The sequence below is a fragment of the Fusarium poae genome, chromosome 2 (genome assembly GCF_019609905.1).
Source record: "Fusarium poae strain DAOMC 252244 chromosome 2, whole genome shotgun sequence".
Lineage (NCBI taxonomy): Eukaryota > Fungi > Ascomycota > Sordariomycetes > Hypocreales > Nectriaceae > Fusarium > Fusarium poae.
This window is the reverse complement of record NC_058400.1, coordinates 2535459-2558567: the sequence shown is the minus strand read 5'-3', so window position 1 is coordinate 2558567 and position 23109 is coordinate 2535459. Positions and strand designations below refer to the sequence as shown.

Sequence of the window (23109 nt, the reverse complement as noted above, 5' to 3'; positions counted from 1 at the left end):
AGTTGAACAGGAAAAATAATGAAATCGACAACAGCCAAGTGCCCAAAAAGCAAGGAAACGAAAGGCGTCTTTGACACTCACGGCTCGTCTATATAAACACATTGGTGATGGGGTCATACACAACCTACAAAATACAACTGAACCACTTATTACAAAATAAACGATTCAATATCCTGGTCCCTCAGCAACGCTATGGCTTCAGAGCAATATCCGACGGCTGTCTCTGGCGGGTGCCTTTGCGGTTCTGTCCGTTATAAGGTGACATTCCCCTCCAGCCATGACTGGGGGAGAGGCGTAACTATCACCTCCCCATCTGGTCTTCACATGCTGATCCACCTGCGAAGTGCTCAACATGTCAATGCTCCCAATGTCGTAAGAATGGCGGGTCACTTATCGCATGGCTACACAAGGTGCCCATATCAAGCGTTACTTTCACCCCTCAGTCAACATTGTCGCGTTACCATGCTACACCAGACGCTGCGCGTGGCTTCTGTACCAAGTGCGGTAGCTGGCTTTTTTGGTGTAATGAACAATCAAACTCGATGAGTATGTCAGTTGGAACTTTTGACCAAGAGGAACTCAAGCAGTGGGGCCAGAAATTGGCGTACTCAGAGGTGCATCTGTGGTACGAGGATGCTATCGAGGGTATATCAGATCAATTGCCCGGGGAGAAGTGGAAGTATCACGACAAAGGAGAGGGTGCCGAGAAAATTGGATAGCGTGCTTCCAAGATTCCACACTTGTCTATGTGGCCGTAGTTCTTGTTCATCTGTCAATATTTATAATGGTATAACTAAATTTCGAAACCAATAAAGAGTCTTGGAGTGTGCTGGTGGTATCGTCAAACATTGTGCCTTCGAAAAGAACCTCTACAACGCCGGGTTGACCAAATAACTGTTGTGCGACAGATGTCGAACCGTCTCCTCGAAAACTCCAAGTAAATCGAAAATCAAACTCCTTTAAAGAATAACCCAGTAATTCACTCTGCCATCTTTTAGTCTTCTTCACTGATCTCACTCTCGTCGCCACCGGGGCTCTCCTGTTGGCTGTTCTCAAAGTTTTCAAATGCATCCTCGAGCTCCTTTGCAAGATCCAACTCGGGCTCTTCCTCTTCAGCTTCCTCTTCTTCATCTACGTCCATAGGGTCGGGTCCCGTTTCATAATGGCTACGGTTGTTGACGGGACTTGGCAACTTGAACTCGTCGGGCTCGTCATCCTCTTCACCATCAGCGTCATCCCCCTCGGATTCGCGCTGGTCCATAAACTCGTCAAATCGGCGGAAAGAAGGAAAGGCCGGGGAGAAGTCGGTTCTACGTGCCGTGTTGGTGTCGGCGCCAGGGTTCTCCACCAAAAGACCACCGTCATCGTCATCATCCTCCTCCTCTTCTTCGGGAACTGGCGTACGCTTCTTAGGTTCGGCAGGCTTCTGCTGCTGAGCGGGCATTGGCACAGGGAGTGAGAGCGCGACATTCTTGGGCGCCTGCTTCTTCTCAGTTTTGCGCTTGACTTCTTTCTTCTGAGTAGATGGTTTGGCGCGTGCCTTTGTCATGGGCTTATCTGTGTCCGTGTTGTTCCTTTCTGCCTTGGCGCTGGTTTTTGACACGCTGCTATCGATGTGTGGGAATTGTCGACGTAGACTTTCGGGATCGCTATTAGGCAGTCGAGTGACGTTCATCTTGAAGGTGGAATCGACGATGTCGAGAATGAAGGCCTCCCGACTAGGATCAAAGTAAAGGACATATTGGCCGCTTTCGGTATTTCTTGTGCCTGTAAAGGCATACTTCTCGTCGTTATCGGTATAGGTGAGGTCGTATGAGGTTGTTTTGCCAGGCACCGAGGGTTTTATGCGGGCCGAATTTGGGGCTTGGTCTGACGAGAGAGTAGGTTTGTGGTTGTCTAAAAGGGATGTGAGTACTAGGAAGTTCAGTTGCGGGAAACAAGTAAACACACATTGTATGCCGGTAAAGATTTCATTTGAGGTTTTACCCAAGAGTGCGTCACCAAGGATAACGGGATAGTTACCCATCTTTGTCGGGTCAATGAGGCCAGACGCTGCCATGATGTGATGCGCGACGGAGCGTGAAAGGGTTCAAGCACGAGGATTTGCGAGTATCTATGTTTAAAGTACAATGAAGGGTGTTGGAATATGATATGTTGGCGGCTGATAATGTCCAAAAGGTAGTGATCGAGTGTTATTCAAGGACTAAGTTGACGCGCAGGTGAAGGAAAGGGAAGTCCGGAGGAGGGTCTGGTCTGGGGTCTAGAATGAAGTAAGTTACAGAGTAACTAAGTGTTAGGTTAGTATGTAGGTAGTTAGGTAGTTACCTTAGTAGTTAGTGGGGATACCCGACGACAACAAGGGGGGCGCAAGAGAGTAAGTGGAGGCATAATACAAAGGAACCTACTGGGTGGATGTAAGGTTAACAAGAATAACCTCACAAAGTTACACAAACAGGTTGTGATTATATGAGTGGTTCATCAGATACTTGGGTCTCGTGATACACAATAACGTCCATGCTATTCATTGATTGGGCTTATTTGCTCTTATTAATAGCCTTAAGCCATGCGACTCAGCCGACAAACTGACAAGGGTTTACACACAAGGCTTACTTACAACAAAGAAGCTGGCGTTTTACCTTATAACAGTCTTTCAGGTTTCTAAACAAGGGTCGCCCGACTTGCCGTTAATCGCACCAACTACTAATCCTTTCAGAAACTCACATCCCTACTTGGCTACTGGGGAGCAGAAAAGTTGGCCTCCTGGGCCTTAAGAGACAAAAATAAACAGCCTAAGAGGCATGGCCTAAGTAGTATAAGCTGACCTACTAATTTCGCCCTTATGCTTCTAGCGGCCAATTCTTCTGACACCCTGAGGCTTGGGTAATATCACAATTGGCCCCGTTTTCAACATCACTTGATAGGGCTTTGGCTTTGACAAGACAATCCTTAAACCTCTCGGTCTTATAATTTATTCTTTCGAGTTTGCTTATGGTACTAAGCTGGGCCCTTTGTCAAATTGAGCGTTCTGAAGCTTTCCAGGTGAACTGGAAGTCATGTGACTTATGTCTAAGACCTTCATGATCCTGATTTTACTCTCACACATAGTTCCAAGAACTTATATAACCCTTTACAAGGGACGGGAATTTGGTTTAATGCAGTCCGAATGAAATTTCATTCTTTATGGCCCTTCTTTGTTGCACGTGCGCCTTATAGGATGGTTGTTTTCAACCATGTTTCGAGGCGTCCTTTCTTCTCAGACCATGACATGGCGGCTCAAAAGAAAGGTCTCCATATGTGACTTTTATGTTTATATGTTGAAAAACGCCCAATGAGGGTCTATTCAATGATCTAAGTCATGTCAATAACTAAATGGAGTCGCATTTGGCCGGCAGCCAGGCACATACACCAGGAGGGGGCTACAGTATCGTTTATGTCTCTCTCCGGCCTGTAGCTGACCATGGAGCTAGCTACTAATGAATAGACGATCTTGCGAACTTGACTTACTGTGATTTGTTTTTGATCAGCAAGCCACTAGATACTACATATTATTATTATTTCGAACGGGCTTTAGGTCATTGATCAGGATGAGACAAGACATAGAACACGATGCAAGGAAGTGCACAACCTTTTCAAGTGTTGATACGGTAACTCGGTCCGAGATACAAGTTCCTAGAACTTTCGGATGGCTCAGGCACTTGACAGCACTACAAGGTTTCAAACTCCCTGCGTTCAATCACCTAACATCCTGCATATTCCTTACCATTGACGAAAGAATAATATCATGGGTAGTGCACTCGGGAGAGAGGGTTGCCCGTTGCCCAGGATCAGGGGTTATATCCTACTGCAAGGCTAAACAAGGTCAGTCTGCATAGCACCTCCTAATGTGTGAAACATTGCAACTGGTGGGGTCAAGTCAGAGGAATAGTTTGACTCTAAAGACGATGCATGTTTCAGACAGTAATCTTGTGATGTTGGTCGGTGAGAAGCATTACACAGACAATATGCAATATAGTCGGCATGATTAACGATGGCTATAGCTTAGTAGCTAGATAGTTGCCTCTCTAATAATGCAAGGCAAGGCAAGGTGAAAAGAGAGTGATGGTATTGTCATACACCGACTTTTTGAATCCATTTCTTCTCTAAGGTCCCTTACCTATCTTTTCGTGTCCCTGTTCATTGTGTTTCTCTTGTCTGTTTACTTACATTGTCATAGTTAGGATGCTCGGTCTCGGGACTTATCGTATCGACAAAGACGCGAATGTCTTTAGCCTATCCCGCCAGACCCCTGAACGATGTCTCAAGTTATGTCAACTGATGGTGGCTGTCAACCAACAGCTGTTGTTAATAATTCAATCTTGTTGGTTATGTTTTGTTTGCACCGACAGCTTGGGTAAAGAAAGGTGTTGATCGCAATTCCCGCCTGAGGTCTTGTATGCTATACAGCGTATTAATTTGAACCTTTCCAGATTGCAAACGGACGAGACGCCATCGACTTAAAAGGTGAGCATGTGTTGAAATACTACATACAGGTAGTTAAAGTCGGCAGTGGGGCTTTCCTTGGTTGTCTGATGCCCCCGCCTGTTGCAAGAGAGGTCAACCGTTATTGATGGCTCGTCTTGGCTTCGGGAATCGTCGATCCGCGTCGATCACTCATGCAGCCCGTTTTCGTTTACCGGCATGCAGACAGTCTGGCGACCTTATATCACGCTTGACTTGGAATCTAAGTTTGGCAAGAACAAGGCATAATATTATTGGGTTATAATGACCACTAAGAACCCTATCTTTCGTGACGAGGCTGCATCTTTTGATTATTAAACTTCGAGGAACACCCACATCAATGGCCACAAATAGTTTAAAACGGCTTGCAGTGAGTGGTAGCCAAGGTTTTGAGGTCTGCGTTATCAGAACGATGCTGGTTTTTTATGCCTTGGCTTTGATACACGCCTAGCTATTGGCTGATGCAGTACGGAAGTTCCAGCTGCTGTCTTTTGGCTTCAAGCTCAGCCCGCATAAACTTGGCCATCGTATCGAAAACATTGGGCGACATTCATCGCTGGAAAGCCAAGTTCGGTGCTCAATTAAGACTCAGCTCAGCCACCCACCCAACGCGCGGAAGCTTTGGCCAAGTTCGAGTTTCTGACTCGATTGTACTATGTAGTCGTTTACTATGAAGTTGGACTAACTCTTAGTTCCCGCGAGCTTGCGCCTGTGAGGAGCACAGCTTCCGCCAATCTGAGGTCGAGGGTCTCCCCTTAGCTGGTGTCGGGTTTATCGAGCGGTTGTAGCTAGTTGGCCATTAAATTGATCAACTGGCTTTATTACATGAGTGATCGGCCGATGCTTCGGCCGGACGGGCGGTTAGAGAGTCAAGTAATAGGCAAAGGTGGACGGCCTCTTGGTGGTATTTTCTAAGTAGGCTACTAGGTAAGTAAGGAGTTTCAGGTGATTCATCAGGTGCATTTAATAGCTGTGTTAATAGGGCACACATTTGCATGATACACATCATACATCATGCGTGTGTGCCCCCTACATAGAATATAGACTTAGGAACAGATTGACTTAAAGACATGAGCAGCTTTGATCACAGGGATAAAGGGCCTGGAACTTGCAGTACAGCTGTCAGCTCTCAACGACTCAGAGCTCCCAACGTCTCCCTTGACGTTACAATTCCAGATCTCTTCCAGACAACCTTGCAGCCGCATACGCTAAACAGTCGAATGAACCGCACGATATCTCGGTTAGAGAACATCAAATGGACCCGATCTTTTACAAATCCCTCCGGGAAGAAAACCCTTGATCAAGGGGCGTGGGGTTTTCCCTTGGCCCAAGTTCTTGTTGAGGCTATCACTCCGAGACATGCGGGTGATCTACCACTGAGGGATATCAAGATCTGCGCAAATCACATTCTAATATGTGATAGACAAGCAAACAATCTTTCATCGATCGGAAAACCTGCAGATTCGTCATGTGAGGCTCCCCCCCCCGTTCATGATATGTACATCATACCTGTACGCTGATCTCGGTGTTGGGAATAATTACTGTATCCTATCATCAATGATATCATCTTTGCTTTTTTCTTTATTCTATTTCTTATCAATACTATTTCAAGGGTGCCCAGTCCGGCATGGAACTCGCCCGAATTTGGGAAATGAAGACGCGATGATCATCGGAAGTGCTTTTTATTATTGAATTTTACAACCCCCAAAGGGTGCGATGGAGGCTGCCACATTGTAACACAAACAAATAGAACTCGCTCACCCGATGCTCGCATTTAATGATGCATTATTAGTGACTACTGCAGCTAGTATATATTGCGCTTTCACTGCAGTACACAGCATCTACCTGCAAATATGTAATGGTATGGCTACGCAACAAACTTGATGTCCTACATATGTACCAAAAGATAGCATTAGTTATTAGGTTGTTCTTAGCGAAGCTATCATGGGTTATTGAGTCAGAGTGGTATGTCTGCTTCCTGATTGGCTACCAAAGTGTATACGGAAAGTGTTTATCGAGATTCATACAAGAGTGAATGGCTATTCCAACCAAGAAGTTAGATAACACATCCACATAGATTATCTTTACTAGCTGTATTCCTGCCGCATCAACTGACACGGCTTGTGCCTATTGATAAATGATCGACACGAATGACAAAGCAAAATTTATAGGTTGATCATAGAGTAATTGGTTAGTCTAGGAGACTACAGAGCTTTCGTTTTACGTCATGATAGACAATCAACATATTGGAATCCGACAGAAATTGCTTGACTTGGCGTGCCATGTAATTGGGTTGGTTAAAGAGCCCGAACTAGACTACTCCTCGAGGTGTGCTTTGTATGAAATAAATTGCTATCGTCAACCTTGAAGAAGAAGCAATTAATTGTTCGACGTATAAGTAGTCTTTTCCTTCATTGTATGGTCCGTGGGTCATAGAAGCAAAACACCGGAGGGGCAAAACACCGGAGGGGGGAAAAAGCAATCGCTGACGAAGTGAAGTCTGAAGAGCAACCAGCAACACAAACAGTTCCGTAACAATAGTGGGATAGTGAAGCTAATGATGTTGGCTTCTTCTTGGCGATGGGCCTCATTCGGTGGACCAGACACCCCCTGTCCAGCCCGTGACGCTTGACCTACCTACTTGACCTGACTGCCGGGGACGAATTCAGGACAGGAACAGGAACGGCTTTTGATGGTTACATCGAATTTGCGGCACGGACAATTCAAGGCAGGGTAACTCCCCGCCGTTGTGAGACGACACGGGACTACTATACGACGGGGGCACATTCGGTGGTCAAGATCACTTGCATCCTCTCGATATGCCTGGTTACAATATAGAGACAGACAACAGGCTACTCGTTACAACACAAAGGGAGAGACTGGAAATGCAGATTTGAATACTTCAAGGGATAAGAAAAGGTATCCCCCTACATTGTGCAAGTTCCTATTATGATTAATATAGCTACACATTCTTCCTGTGACTCTTGTTCCCCATTTATCCTCCCTCTCTCACGCACCAACTTAACACCCCTGTCTCGCTTTTGGTTTGCCGCCCTGCCCTTGTAAGTCATTCGCTCATCCAGTCAGCCGAACCCTGGCATTGGCATTGGCATTGGCATTGACGTTGACGTTTGACCCGTCCCGAGGTGATTGACTGACTGACTGATTGATTGATCGGTTATTTGCTTGGGCCAGGTCATATCTAATTTTCGGGTTGTTGGTGGACTCTTTGCATCTGATGGATGCCCAATGGCCAAGGCCGAATATGAATGAGAATGAGGCGGATGAACAATCATGGATATTCCTATTTCGCATATCGGATACTCCGTCCACTTTTCAATCCCGATGTTGATGACGATGTGGATGGGTTTGTATCGAATCGAGTTGAATGAAACAACGTGTACCATGTAAACAATATTGCTCGATGGTCCCTTGATGCATGTGAATAGGTACCTACCTACTAACCTAGGTACTACCTAGGTACCTAGGTTAGTAGGTAGTTGGTTGAATCGAGTACGGACAGACTACGGATAACATGTTTCGCCATTATAATAGCATCAACAACCCTGTAAGCTATACCGTGAACTCAATTCAATTCAACTCACTCAACTCTAGCCTTGTCTCTGATCTGCTCACCTCATCCCATTACGGTTTGGCCTTGAACTTTTGAATGTTCTCTTTCGGAGCAGATCCCTCTTGCCCTCCCAACTAATAAAGAGGGTCGGGTCGGTCCCCTGCTGTCTGATTCTGGTCAGGCTACTAATTAAATAAGACCTCACCATCCCACCCCATCACATCCCGGCTTCTTGGACTGCACTCGACCTTGGTCTTTTTAAAACTGACGACTCCGTCCGCTTCTATCTCGGGTTTCTTAGTCTTGTTTCCGGCTCATATTTGCGCCCATCGGAATCTTTGTTGCTATATCGAGTACAGAACATTCAATACTTCGGTCTCTCTACTCTTCTCTCTTGGTACGGTACCCGGCTATTTCACACTTGAACTTATACCCAGGCGTATCTCCTTCTCCGCCTCCCACACACATACACACACACACACACTCTCTCTCTCTCTCTCTCTCTTTGTGCGTGTGTGTGTCTTTTATCTCGTCTGCTGCTATCTAGTCTACCTAGTGGCGCAATCTTCAACCATCGAACTTTATCAACTACCTACCTACCCACCTACCTCAACCCATCGTCATTCTTCGATCCGCACTAAACCTACCTCCAACGTTCTGGCCGGAGCTCTTCTCCCAGCAGCTGGCATTAGATCGAATGCGAGCCAAAGATTTGAATTGCCAAAATCTGACTCAAATGCGAGAAAAAGAGGTGTCGCATATTGCCAACTGTCAATCGCCAGCTGAATCACCCTAATCTGGTCTGGTCTGGTCTGATTTGTTCTGCTCCATTATTGATCCAACTTCAAAAGACACGGGAACCACCCAACCCCATATCCGTACATTAGGCAGTACCTGCCTCCTACAGTACTAGTTGTATGCCATACCAAGTCAAGATTCAACCGACTTTCAGTGCCTCACCCCACGACAACATTGTCTCTCTTCTATCTCAGCTTACAACAACCATTTCTCCTACCGATCTTGTCTTTCTCTCTCGACGATGCACTGAGATCATAGCACCATCCGACCCGACTCGACTCGACTACTTCACCGCCACATTTCTCACCACCCCTGGCTAACGAGCCGTTTTCCCAAGCCATGATCGCGACAGCCCTTCGCCAGAGTCCGATCGTCGCTGTCGACATGGCTAACTCCACCACAACCACAACAACGCCTTCCATGACCACAAGCGTTAGCCCTGGCGTCAGCAATGGCGCAGACACTAACACAGGTGCCACAGCTCCCGAGCTAAACGACTTGGATTACTTCGTCAATGTTCTGCAATTACAGGATGGCCGAACAGAGAACCAGATCGAGGATGCTCTTGTGTCTAAAGCAAATGCCCTCGGCATCTCGAGTGCACCAGTCGCTGACAAACGCAACACATCGAGCGTCGAGTCGGCTTCCACGGCCTACCATGCGCGGACGTTCTCCATGCTTTCCGGCGGTTCAACGAGTACCGCCTTGACGGCACACTCGTCATTGTTTGGTCCACCTACACCTGACCCAGCGCCATCGAGTGGTCGTCAATCCAATGATCTAAATTTCGGTCAATACGATCGATATCTGTCCGTGATCGATCCTCATCATAATCACCCAAAAACTACAAGACAATCGCTTTCGCCTGCCGACCCCCCTCCAAGCATTTTTAGCGGTAAGACGAAGCGTAGTCTGTTCAGTGTCAAATCAGGTTTCAAATTGCGATGGAAAAAGAGGTCCCCTCAGCCAATTCAGGTCGTTCTGTGCGTTGTAACCCCGACTCAGATGGATATATATCACAAGTCCAGAACATACTGACTATTGGCGTAGGACCTGCGTGAGCTGCCGTGCCGATTTCAAGAGCTCGAAATCACTACACAGTGTTTCATGCGGCCACACCTATTGCGATAATTGCTTAAGATCACTCATTCATGCGGCCATGTCTGATGAATCTAGCATGCCTCCAAGATGCTGTGCCCAGCCGCTACCCGGCTCAGTGATAAGGGATCTGCTTAGCCGCGATGCTCAACAGGAATTCTTGAAGGCTATCGTCCAGTACAGCACACCCTGGCAAGCGAGGGTATTTTGTTCGAATCCCTCCTGCGGCGAGTTCATTCCACCGCGTCAAAAACTAGACCCCAAATACCCATCCAATGTCACATGCCGCAAATGCAACACTCGAGTTTGTCTTATGTGCAAACGTAACGCTCATCCTACGGGAAAGGACTGCCCTGAGGATTGGGAACTTGATCAGTTTATCAAAACAGGGGACAGGGCCGGTTGGAAAAGGTGCTACAAGTGTCAAAATTTGGTTCCACAAGAAAAGGGGAGCTCACACATGACTTGCAAGTGCAAAGCCCAATTTTGCTATACCTGCGGCGGTGTGTGGGATTCTACTTCCGGATGCCCCAGCAGTTGTGGACAAGAGAAAGAGATGGAGCGAAGGAGAAAGGAGGAGCAGGTTCAGTTGGCTGAGTATGAGGAAGAGAAAGCTATGCAAGAGTCAGCTGCGGCGGCAGCCTCAGCCGAAAGACTCGAGGCCGAGCGACGGACTCACAACAATGAGGACTTCTCTAACATTGCCAAGACGCAAAAGCAAGAGTTGGCCCGTTTCCTCGAATTTTTCGAAGAAGGTAGAGAGCATATGCGGTCCCGATTCGTCGAGCAAAAGAAGGCGATGTTACAACGGCATGTGGAGGACGAGGAACAGATGATGGAAAAGCATGCCAAAGCGATTAGTCAGTTGGAAGACCGGCAAGTGGCTGCTGAGATGGACCTCCGAAATACCTTAGAAGCAAGTGCCCGCAGTGTTAATATTCGACTGAAGCACATGGAAGCTTACTGCGACGGTCTGGGACGCGGCAGTGGAAGTTCAAGCCCAGACTCGGCAAGTACTCAGCCTCAGCGTGTGGTTACAGAACGTGATCTTCGCGAACTGGGCCAACAGTACAACATCCGCGATGGCATGGAAAGGTCACATCAAGCCAAGATCAACGTCATGAGAGACCGCCAGGCCAGACGCATGGAAGAGCTCATCGACCGACAAGAGACCGAGCACGAGAATCTCCTCAACCAGAACCGTGATGAACTCGACGAGTTGGCGGCCCAAGTGGCACACGAGGAAGAAATGCTGGCCAGCACCTTTTCGTCACGGAAGGCTAAGCTTGTACGTCGATGGGAATTGTCTATCGAGATCCTTCGTAAGGAGCTTGAAGCTCAAAACGGCGTCAAGTACGCACCCGTTCCTACACCAACATGGCCTGAAGATAAAGCACAGGTTCCCACCCCACCGAGCGAGAGCAATTGTGGCTTTGTCTTAAACAATGCATAGCAACGCTGTTGCACAATCACATTCACGAAATGATTTACCTGCGTTTACGAATTTCCTTTCCATATCACAGGATACTTATACGTCTTATTCCCTTATAATTCTGTCTGATCGTCGACATTTTTCTTTCACAGCATGATACCAGGTGCCGACGGTCACGGGGAGCGGATGACTCCCTGATGCGTTTCCGTCGGTTCTTCTTCTTTTCTTTTCCTTTCTTGGAGTTATAGGTATCTGTTCAAAAGCATGATGCTATCATTACAACCGCGTGCTTGTTCGTCTCTGTTTCAAACAAGGACAATTATAGAGGACTAGACTCGTTCTGCTATGGCGCTCTATTGGTTATTATCATACCCAGACATTGGTCTCAATAGAGCGGTTTTTATTTTATTTTATCTTTGAGGTATAGAGAGATACGAGCGGGTGACAGACTTGGATCACGCACTGTCTTCTGTTTTGGGAATCTCCACGAGAGATGTGGCGGGCCGGATGATTGTGCACAATTGTTTATACCCAGGGCTCTATCTAGATAGAATTTGAAATGACAATTGAATGATCAGACCACGCTCTTCACGTGCATTGTCCGGCAGCATTTATCACGACTTAACAGTGAATAACATATGGCTTCGGCAAGTAGTCTAGCACCAGATTGATTATCTACAAATAGAGCGAAATCTTTTAATCTGCTGCTTACGACAACTCTGACTGATGGAGGTTTACGAATCGAACCACAAAGGCTCCGAACTTGGCTCTTCCAGATTCTGTGTTGGATTCGGGCGCTACACGCTATGTTCCAGTTAGAGCATCAATGGTAAAAAGGGCTGATTTTGGTGTCCAATCCAGGGTCCTTCATTGCAAGTGAATGGAGTTTTTCGTTATCGTGCAAGGGTGGGCTGATCTTCGCCGTCACCTCCGTTTGATTTGTTTGTCAGGGCTGGAGTCACATTGTCAAACGAAGTGGCAAACACGGCTCGTGTGGAGGAGGATACAGAAATTTCTTTTCTCCTCCTCTATCTTTCCCCTTTTATTGCCTTCTTGTGGGAGCGCATCAATGTGTGTAACGTGGGTGATATGAGGACTCGGTTTGTGGTACGAACCACCCACACACCCACCCATCCCAAAGCAGGTTATCGTTGCTTGTTAACGGCTGTGGCTGTATGCCGTTTCTCTCGTTTTAGAAAGGTGTTTCGGCAATTCAAGTAGACTTTCAATAGTCTCGTGCGTGTATCCTGTGCTAGAACGAATGATGCTGGGGTTGGATATGAAACAAGAATATTAGCTCGAGGATTTTCAACACTAGACTAGTGGGTTTATAAATAGGAGAAGCCATGTCTAAAACAACACTTAGCCTCTTTACAGATTTCGGAGTTTGTATACTTCATTTGCGCGGAAGAGGTTCTTCTCTCGGTTCTCTTCGGAGTATATGCGTACAAATGACAGATCAAACCTCCTTGGAGCCCTCAAAAGCCGAAGGTGTGCTGTAAGCATCAAAGAAAGCATCACCCACTGTTGCAGTCGCTTCTGCAGACATGACTGCATATCGCCGCAGAGAGTAATGCGGCACTGCGCCAGATTGGTGGCCCGTTTGATAGACGAGCTAATGCTGGCGCCCGCAACCAAAGAAGGGCAATGTTTCAACGGCCAAAGAACCCTGAATGGGACGATCCATGGCACGCACACCGGGCTGGCAGGCTGGCAGGATGGTGATCTGACACTACCAGGCAGGCAGGCCAGGCGCCATCAGAGGTAAGAAGTTTTGTGACACTTGATATGTTTATGGAACGAGGAAAGGTAAATCTCGAGGACAACAGATGGCAAAGCGTTTTGAAAGCTGCCGTTTGCCGTTGTGGCTTGTAAACTTGTCCATCCCGTTCCATGGCTACTATCTAGGTACTAAGGTACCTAGGTAGGTAATGAGCGAGCGGGGGACTTGTCTTGGTATTCCCTAGTAGGAAGGAAAGGTTTTCAGGTACAGTCATGGAGAACAGTGAATGATGTTATAGGCACAGCCGGGTCAAGGTAAAAAACAATGACCATGTCATGATGGATTGACGGGATGTCGAGGCTAATATAAGCTACCTGGGCACTAACGTTAGATACTAAGTACCTAAGGTATGTACTGTCTGTCTGCTTTTTGTAGATCTGAAAATTGAATCCTGGGTAATACCTTCATTCTAACTTACAGCGTCCCATCCCCTAACAACATCCTTGAGGTTGAGCGTCAATCAAGAGACCCCTAAAGGCGCTAGATCAAATACCCAGCTGCCCATGCTGCCATGGAGAGAATTTAGTTCCCTGGCAGCTCCCTGGTGGCGTCTGCTCATGAAACCCAACCCGTAAAGACTGGGCTCAGCCACAATCAGCCAGATCCTAGGTATCCAATCCGGTGCCGTGTTACACTATAGCTTCAGTGGAGTGTTTCCTTTTCCATTGCCTCTCTCCACCGACCGACCAGTCGATCTCCATCTCCATTTCATAGTTAGGTCTCCAGTTCCATTTCCACTTGCACCTTTCATTTGATTTGCATCTCGTTTTCCTTCCACAATATTTTATAAACTGTTCGAATCTTTTGGTTGGAACTTGTTTGTTTTGTGTCGTTGTTTGTGTGTAATACGGGTGCGCGCGTATTCATTCATCTATTTTCTTCTGTTCTCTCTCTCTCTCTCTCTCTCTCTCTCTCTTTAACCCCCGCCATCCATCATTTCCGAGAGGCCGTGCTGCCTCGACGACTATCGATCGGCCCAACCAGTCCCTGGCACGAATCAATTGAGACCCCCGCTGCGGATTGCGAAGCTCTCCCCATCAGAACAACACGACCCCTTCTGCCAACAGCTTCACAGCACATCTGTTACTATCATCGCCTCGACTTGACTCGAGCCTCCAAGAGTTTTCATCGCATTCATAGTAGACGTCGGTGTCGTGCTTAATCACAGAGGCTGGTCTATCGCTCCGATACGGCGACACTTCCTGCCCAATCGCTGCTCCACGACCCGAATAGCTCGAGGAATGTGAGCCACCACCTCGACAAGGTCTCACAGTCAGAAACCTCGAACGATTCCTGATAATCTTCAGTATATAAATCCTTCGGAATCTCAAATTGCGCTCGATACCATGAACGACTACAATTCGCCGGCGAACGACGCCTTCTCTCCCCAGCAGGAACGCGGAAGGTCAGGCAGCATGATGTCCTTGGGCTATATTCCAACAAATACTCAGGGTCCTCCGTCAGACAACGGTGGCGCTGCTGTTGACGATGCCATGAACAAATCCCAGAACCCAGATGGCGATAGCACTTCTCCTACACAACCGGCCGGTCCATCTGTTGCGAATTCCGAACAGCTCAAACAAGTTTCAGATGTCTTGTCCTCTGAGGTACAATCAACCTGCGAGAAAGTAGTATAACGAACTCTGAACCATGGACTAACTTGGCTTTGCAGATCGGTATTGTTACTCTGCTAAATCGTCTCAAGCAGAGCATAGCTTCAGCAAAAGTGAGTGGTTATCCAAATTTCCGCCGCAACTCGTTTCGCTGACTGTTTATCGTGTAGGAATTCGCATTGTTTCTCAAGAAGCGATCCAGTCTCGAAGAAGACCATGCCAATGGCATTAGGAAGCTCACGCGTACGACTCAAGAGGTCATGCGCCGACCTGACCACCGCCAAGGCACGTTTGGTAGCGCATACGAAGCAATGGCGAGTACCCACGAACGCATGGCCGAGAACGGAATTGAGTTTTCGAAGGAGTTGCACCAAATGCACGATGAGCTTATGGAGCTCGCCGGTGTTGCGGAACGCAGCCGCAAGTCGTGGAAGCAAAATGGCCTGTCCGCCGAGAATAAGGTTGCGGAGATGGAACAGACTATGCGTAAGAGCAAGGCCAAGTACGACTCTCTCGCCGACGATTACGAGCGAGTTAAGACAGGCGAGTCGCGCCAGAGCGGCAAGATGTTCGGCCTCAAAGGTCACAAATCTGCTCAGCAACACGAGGGCGAGTTGCTGAAGAAGGTTCAGGCGGCCGATTCTACATATCACGGACATGTCCAAGCGTTGCAGGCTGAGAAGGCCCAGCTCGTTTCGACGACACGTCCAGAAGCCATCCGAGCCCTGCAGGACTCCATCAAGGAGATTGACGCTGGTATCTCTTTACAGATGCAGAAGTTTGGTAAGTTTTCCAGTATTGTCAAAATGCGATCTTCACTAACGTTTACTAGCCTCCTTCAACGAACGTTTGCTATTAAGCAACGGTCTGAGCGTGAGCCCTATTCACGGCCCCGGAGGTCAGGGCAGCAGTTCTCAACGTAGCCTACGACAGGCCGCTTCGTCAATCGATAATGAGAAAGACTTGAATGATTATGTCACAGCGCAGCACAGAAGCGTACCCGCCAACACTGGCGAGGTTGAGTACAAGCGCAACCCAGTAAGCAAAATACATCAACGGGTAATCAATTAACCTTGTCGCTTACGCCAGTTCTAGGTTCTCAACCCCCCAAACTCAAGCGGTCATGTGCCAGGTGGTCCCGTTCAGCAACCTGCCACCGTGCAATCGCCTGTATCACAGACACCACCTCAAGGGGGCTTCTCTGGGCCCCAGCCCCTTGGCCCGGGATCAAGAACCAGTACTCTGGGTCTTGGCCCCATAACTGGTATTACTGGTGATTCTTCTTTTTCTTCTGACGACCCGCGCCCATTCTCGCAGCCTCATAACAGGAGCTTCAGCCAAGGAAACATGCCACTGCAGCAGGGCGGCCCCACGCCCACATCTGGACAACAGTTTCCAGGCCGCGGCCCTAATCAGCAAACACCTGGTCAGAGATATGGCAACGGCGGTTCCGTCAGCTCAACTGGTCCACCACAGCTGGGCGCACTACCCTTCCAGCCGAGTGGCTCTCCTTCTCAACAGACTGGCCCTCATCAACCACCTCACGAACGTACGGGTAGTGGTGCGAATATGGGCCATGGACCGCCGGGTGCTGGACGATCACCGCCTCCTTACGGGGCGTCTAGTCACCCCCCACCTGCTTCTGGGCCTTCCGGGCCTTCGAAGCCGGTGTTTGGCCTGCCACTGAGTCGCCTTTATGAGCGGGACAGTCTAGCTGTACCAATGGTGGTCCACCAGTGTATCCAGGCAGTAGATATGTACGGCCTTAATGTGGAGGGTATCTACCGGCAATCTGGATCTATGGCTCACATTCAGAAACTCAAGAACATGTTCGACACAGGTATGTTGTGCTTGATCATTATCAGAGGACACAGTACTAACCATATACCAGAGTCTTCCAGCCCAGCTCTCGACTTTAGGAACCCCGAGAACTTCTATCATGATGTCAACAGTGTCACCGGTCTACTGAAGCAGTTCTTCCGGGATCTCCCTGACCCTCTGCTCACTCTCGAGTATCACGATAGTTTTATCGCTGCTGCCAGTATGTTTCTTGCCCCCCAAGTGAATTACCACAGGAAAGTACTGACTAGTATACGCAGAGCACGAAGACGATACACTTCGCCGTGATTCTCTTCACGCTATTATCAACAGTCTGCCTGATCCCAACTACGCTACTCTCCGCGCCCTTACCCTTCACCTCTGGAGAGTTATGGACAGCAGCCATGTGAACCGTATGAACTGTCATAATCTCGCTGTCATTTTTGGTCCTACACTCATGGGTACTGATCCCAGCACCGCCATTGCCGATGCGGGCTGGCAAATCAAGGCCATCGACACCATCCTGCAGAACACACTGCAGATCTTTGACGAGGATTAGTTAGATTCGTATCTGCGTCAAATTTTGGGTAAAGGTAAGAGGAGCCTAATGGGTAAAGTTTGTTAAGGGGAAAGAAGTGGGAGCTTGGTTCCGTCCATGCTAGCTCTTTTATGTTGCATGGCGTCTCGTATCTAATGCATGTTCGTCTCTTCGTACTTGGAACTTAGTGTAAGATAATTACTGGACATTCATCTTGAGCGCGTCTCTGCAGTTGTATACGTTTTCCGTAATCCGAATCTTGCTTCTTGTGAATTCAGTTTATTGTCATTCTCACTCGTTGGTACGTAGCTTTAGGGTAAGCTCCGTGAAAAATAAAAATAAAACTGACTGGTACGGTTACCAGAAAAGGGTGGATAGCTCAAAAACGTACTTTCTGCCCGAACTTTATTGATCTTCGAACCTTCCGATTTGACAAAAGTAACCATAATTCAATTATTAACGAACATGTCAGATGATGTCCGTTCTGTCACATGATCACTCTTGTCAGTCTTACGGTAAGTTACCGCACTATCGATATCACGGTATCACCGTAACCTTTATAGTTTGCTTCGCTGATACTGACCATCATTCACATGAGTATATTGGTCCAAAATAACAAACATATTCAGAGAGAGATGATGTGATCAAGTAACTTGATTTGACTTCTATGCTATGCACTTCGGCGAGTGATGTAAACAAATGCAGCGAGCCTCGCGGCCTCCCACTCCCCCATCAACACGCGGTAATCCGATGTTTTTCATACATACATGCTAAATGTATCGTGCGTGTTCTGTGCTTGACATATCATCAACCGTTTCACCAGTCCTCTTTGTACGCAGCGCCATGCAAAAAGTCAAAGCCAAGCGATCCCAAAACAAAGATAGGGAAGCAATAAGATGAATCAAAGAAAAAACAAGAAAGAATAAAAAACTGCCCAAGCTGCCGATAAAAAAGAAGAACGATGAGACCTTTCGTTGTACGATGCCCCGTGTAACCCAGATTGAACATTGATAAAAAGAAGAATCCGTCTTGCAGTGCATATTATCGCTGATGCAAACACGCCTGAGTTCCGTAACAGGGGTATAGCCATGATGTTTAAAGAAAAGAGAACTCAGACAGAGTTAGAAGTATGATGGTGTAAGAAATAGTTCGTGCAGTGTTCACGATGCGAAGTGGTGTGCCAAGGGACCTTGGCATCAATAGTAAGGTGGTAATAGTCGTAAGGCGCCTTCTTGACAATCTTACTGAAGTTTGATAGCTTCAAAGAGGCCCAAGCTAAGACTTGTATCATTCTCGCCGACATTCGGAGTTGGCTCACTAAGCACCTCCCAACGACGGAGAACAAAAGGGGTGAGACGTTCCTGAACGGCGGGACCGATGCGGTATTGTGCACCCATGCCACGAGCCACAGCGCTTTGCGGGGTCGCTGCCTTTTCCCGGTGGGATAGCATAATATTATCTGCGACCGACGGCGGCGGCGAGCTGAATAGGTAGTAGAGCCGAGGGTCAGAGGAAGTTCCTTGGTTGGGTAGTCCACCGGAGGTAAGCAAGATGGCCTTGGCACAGTTGGCTCGCAGATCTTCTGGTAGCGCATCCACAAGCAGAATCGCTATGTCGAAGACCTGTTGAGGAAGTGAGCCGACAATGGCAGGCGATAGCGTATCAAGCTCAAGCAGCAAGCCGCAGAGGACAAGAATGATGCGGGCGCGAGTGTCGTGAACAGGTGAGATAGGAGGTCGTGTTGCCGATGCGGTTGGAAGTGGTGCCGAAGGAGGTTCAGATGATAAGCTATGGAGGGTAATAAAGCGAAGCATTGCAGGTAACCAGTGCTGTAGCACAGCGGCGTAGCAGTTAGGACGTTCGTGGGTCCCCGCTGCAATGATTTCCCATAGGTCTGTCAATTTATCTACCATACCTGATGATAGTTGTGCCACTTTCGGAGGAGGTTGCCCAGAGATAATGGCCTCTGCTACTTCCAGCAAGTTCTCGGCCATGCGCAGCGACTGTCTTGACACGGTGTCGGCACATTCGGGTGCCTTAGACGAAGGAATCAACTCAAGAAATACAGATTGAGCCTGGCTCTTGAGGTGATGGGTGATATCGTCGCTCAGGCAAGGTAGGAGGCTAGTCCACATAATATTACCCGCTTCGATGGCTCGATCCATAGCCTTGGCGAAAACCTCAAAGCGGGAAGAGCCTTGATCTTGACCCTCATTTGCGTTGGGCTGTGGTAAAGACAAGTCCAAGTTCAGCTTGAGTTGACAAAACGGTAGGGTCAGTTCGTTGGCAATTTGTAAGATATGATCGAATGAGATTTGGGTGTCGCCAGAATCGCCGGGGATAAGGAGCTTGGTCGTCACCTTCCGAACAAGACCCACGGCCTCAGCTGGTAACGACTTAATACCAAGAGCATTGGAGACGGCGGACGAGTCGACTAGTACAAGAGTTCGCAGGGTTTCGAGAAGACTCTCTTGACATGTGGGATTGTCGAGTGGGAATTCAGGACCGTTGGCATGACTTCTCAAGCCTGAATACTCCAAGAGAGCATTACGGACCAAATTCAAGAGCCCCTTGGACTGCTCGAACTTGGCGCACTTTTGTTCGGTATGGAACCGGTAACCTTCCTCAGCAGAAAGTCCTGTTCCTGAGGGCAATGGCATGATGATAAGCTGCAAGAGTTCTTGTAGGTATGTTGCTGGGCCAAACTTGTTCCCTGAGGAATCCGAAGGTAAATTCTGGAAACTTGCTGATGGCGGGCTCGCCGTACTCATGAGGATCGGCATCGTGAGGCAACCTGTACTGACCAGAAGAGGGAATAGACTGACGAGAGGAGGACGACTTGAAAGAGATCGAACGTGACTTGTCCAGTCTGTCATGAGTTTATCGAAATGATGAGCATCAAAAACCCGTATCCTGGTTAGCAATATTGCAAACACTCGACGTGTATCATCCGTCTTCTCCCAGCCTCGCTCAAGTGCGGGGATGATCCTCCTGAACAATTTGTTCATGGTTGGGGGATCCAGCCGTGTTCCACTAGACAGCTGTTTCTCAATATCTTCTGCCAGCTCGTTTTCGGCGTGTTGAGTAGGAGCTACCACAATATCGGATACCGGAGAGCAAGCATCGACAGCATTGCTGCGGTCACTTTGGAACAATTCTTGTCGTAGATGGGAAGCGATGACTTCATGACCTGTCATCCGCTGGGCGAGGCTTGAAAGGGAAGCGAGCAATGGCCGCGGCACGATTCCTTGCTCTTCGTTCATTGACTTTAGGCGTTCGATCAGTATATTGAACAAATCGTTTGCACTGCCCAGAGCCGAAAAGATTTGAAGATTTGAGTGAACGGTATCGGCAACGGACGCTAGCACATCATAATCGGCAGTTTTTGAGCACGCCCCGAGGACATCTGACAACATAGAGTAGTCTTCAGCTGTTTCCATGATAGCTCGAACCGAGTTGTACATTGTCAAAGGCAGAGATGGTTGGTTATTGTGATTGAACTGACAGGTTAGTACATCACGAAGATGTGCACCAATGCTGCTCCTGAGAGCACCGCTGCTACTACTTAATCTTGGAAGCAGCCTCTTCAAGGAAACGGGTTTTCGTTCTGACAGCGGATCACCTGGTGATAAAGGAAGTCCCACGGTGTGCCTGACAAACTTGATCGCGTTGGAGATATCTTGCTCTTCTTCGGCGATCGAATAGTTTCCAGCTCGCCTTAGCAGGTTTCCTCTCTCGGCTCTCTTTTTATCAGATAAAGCATGGAGCGGCAGCTCAACTAACAATCTGCTAGAACATGGGCCTGAATCGGCGTCAATTTCCGCTCCGCTGTGGTAGCCACCGCGTGCGATAGTCCATTGCATGTACTGAGAGACAGAGAAGTGGCCAGTCCGGACCAATTCAGTGACCAGATGATAAATCAAATTCTTTCGCGTCTTGTCTTCGATGGAAATGCTGTCGAGTGTCTCGAGTATTGGCGTTGTAGGATTCACACGAAATTGGCTCCATTGTCGAATTAATCGAGCCGCAGCATAAACTTTCGCCAAACCGGGGCGGTGGAAGGAAGTAGCCCACTCAACAACTGTCTTCATGATCAGAGGTTTGTTTTCACTCGTAGCCCAACATGTGGCCGCCAGATGATCGTCACTAGATTCCTTAAGAGCGGCATCAAGCAATTTCACCAGCTGACTTCTACCGGCAGGAGGGGAAGCGGTACTGGATACAACCAGTCGCGAGTTTCGTGAGTTAATTATATGTAAAGACTTTTGGGTTGGCTCATGATCCGTACGTAAAAAAGCCTGAAGTGTGTTTTTGTATCGTGGCCAAGCACCGGGATTGATGAAGCTCTCCGGGTTAGACAGGACTAAGGAGCTGAGTAGGGTTGATAGTCTACTTGAAAGTTGTACAAGAAGATCCTGATCAGGATCGTTGTATATCTATTTTTCAGTTAGTCAACACATCAGCCTGAACGAGTGTGCTTTAACGTACTACGTGCAGGTGACTTAGTAGGGCAAAGACAAGCCGTCGGCCGTACTTGCGAAACCTAAGGATATCTTTCCAATAGATCTGAGCTATTAGCAGCCACATTGGGATTCTTGACTGAAGGCTATTTTCGATTCCGGAAACGACCCAATCAAGATAATGATCTCGATCCAGCAACTGCTCAGAATAAAGGTTTGTTGCTAGACGAATCCTGCATCGACTGTTAGCACTCGCAATTGTAAGTCTATTGTAAACAGTCCAAACTTACGCATATGTAACTCTGGCCTTCCAGTCCTTCTCACTGAAGCCAGTTACAACAGAATCAACGAACTGCTCGACAAAGACGGTCCAGTCGCGAGCCCACTTTAGCTCGCCACCCATAACGAAGGCACCGTTGACACCCTTTCGCTTCAGACCTCTGATTTCGTTGGCACCGACGCACTTTGCCAGCCACACAGCTCGCTCGGCAGGAACGTTCTTGTTCAAGCATTGGTCGAGCAGAGTTCTACCACGAATACCATGAGGAATTGTTCGGCTGAGACGTCGTAGAGATATGGCGGGGTTGGCAAGGTCCTTGAGCCAAACTTCCCTCTTCGTATCCGTGAGTGTGACTCGTGGTGGTGGCTTGAAAGTCGAGGGCGCATTGATCTGGCCTCGATGTCTACGTTGAGTCAGAACACCCATGAAAATCGTGGAAAGGGCAGTCAGGCCAGTCAGGCCAGTCTTTTGCTTCAGAGCTGGGAAGATGGCAAGTTTAGCAGATGAGGTTTCAGGAACATTCAAGTTCACCTTATCCCAGGTTCCCTTTGTGATGGCTTCGCTACTCCACTCATCTTCGTGATGCGCTCCGTTCCAAGGGAAGAAATCGGCATATCCAGAGTTAAGACCTTTGCTGAAAGGGTCAACAGGATTCCGAGGGGTAGTTTCAGGCCGGTTTGCGGCGAAATATCTTGGAGCAGCGGAAGGAACCTCAACTGTATATGGCTTTGGCCTGGTGTCTTTCTTGGATAGTGCAGGTGTTGTCGTTGTGGTGACGGGAGGAGCTGACCTCAAGTGTGAAGCGATGGGTCGGCGTGTCGGCATTGGCATCGAAGTTGAGTTGGCGCTATTGATGGGAACAGGACTTCCGACCACGGTTTGGAAAGGGTCGGAGTTGGCAGGTATTCGTGAAGGTGTCAGAGATTGTGGTGATTCGGACGTAGGCAAGGAGCTGGCCGAAGCATTATGGGATAACTCGAGCCGGAGACGTGAGCCACCTCTTCTCGGTGTTGTATTATAGCGGTTAGGGGTGGTATCGCCGGCATCGGCGGTAAGATCGATGAATGAAGAGTCTTTTCGAACTGGTGAGGCGGGTACAAAATGCTGCTGGTGTGATAACGTTCGTTGAGGAGGAGGGCGCTGGACGGGTAACGACGATGAGCTCACGGAACGCTGAGGTGGCCGCGGATGGGCGCCCATTGGGGTCCGCGAGGTCAT

The 23109-nt window shown here is 48.2% G+C and overlaps 5 protein-coding genes across 5 annotated transcripts; 3 read left to right on the top strand and 2 right to left on the bottom strand.

Moving 5' to 3' along the window:
- Positions 1 to 192: 192 nt before the first annotated feature.
- Positions 193 to 719, top strand: FPOAC1_004764 (uncharacterized protein; the record flags this gene model as incomplete). Its single annotated transcript, XM_044849303.1, has 2 exons — positions 193 to 372; positions 444 to 719. The coding sequence occupies 2 exons, from the start codon at positions 193 to 195 to the stop codon at positions 717 to 719; spliced, it is 456 nt and encodes a 151-aa protein (XP_044708013.1).
- A 275-nt stretch (positions 720 to 994) lies between these two features.
- FPOAC1_004763 (uncharacterized protein) lies at positions 995 to 2059 on the bottom strand (the record flags this gene model as incomplete). Its single annotated transcript, XM_044849302.1, has 2 exons — positions 995 to 1896; positions 1951 to 2059. 2 exons carry the CDS (start codon positions 2057 to 2059, stop codon positions 995 to 997), a joined length of 1011 nt encoding a protein of 336 aa, XP_044708012.1.
- Positions 2060 to 9208: 7149 nt separating this feature from the next.
- FPOAC1_004762 (uncharacterized protein) lies at positions 9209 to 11420 on the top strand (the record flags this gene model as incomplete). Its single annotated transcript, XM_044849301.1, has 2 exons — positions 9209 to 9852; positions 9920 to 11420. 2 exons carry the CDS (start codon positions 9209 to 9211, stop codon positions 11418 to 11420), a joined length of 2145 nt encoding a protein of 714 aa, XP_044708011.1.
- Positions 11421 to 14528: 3108 nt separating this feature from the next.
- Positions 14529 to 17172, top strand: FPOAC1_004761 (uncharacterized protein; the record flags this gene model as incomplete). The annotated part of the gene is made up of 7 exons (XM_044849300.1): positions 14529 to 14789; positions 14855 to 14908; positions 14966 to 15578; positions 15628 to 15833; positions 15891 to 16635; positions 16687 to 16836; positions 16895 to 17172. The coding sequence occupies 7 exons, from the start codon at positions 14529 to 14531 to the stop codon at positions 17170 to 17172; spliced, it is 2307 nt and encodes a 768-aa protein (XP_044708010.1).
- Positions 17173 to 18392: 1220 nt separating this feature from the next.
- Positions 18393 to 23109, bottom strand: FPOAC1_004760 (uncharacterized protein; the record flags this gene model as incomplete). The annotated part of the gene is made up of 3 exons (XM_044849299.1): positions 18393 to 21587; positions 21640 to 21844; positions 21902 to 23109. 3 exons carry the CDS (start codon positions 23107 to 23109, stop codon positions 18393 to 18395), a joined length of 4608 nt encoding a protein of 1535 aa, XP_044708009.1.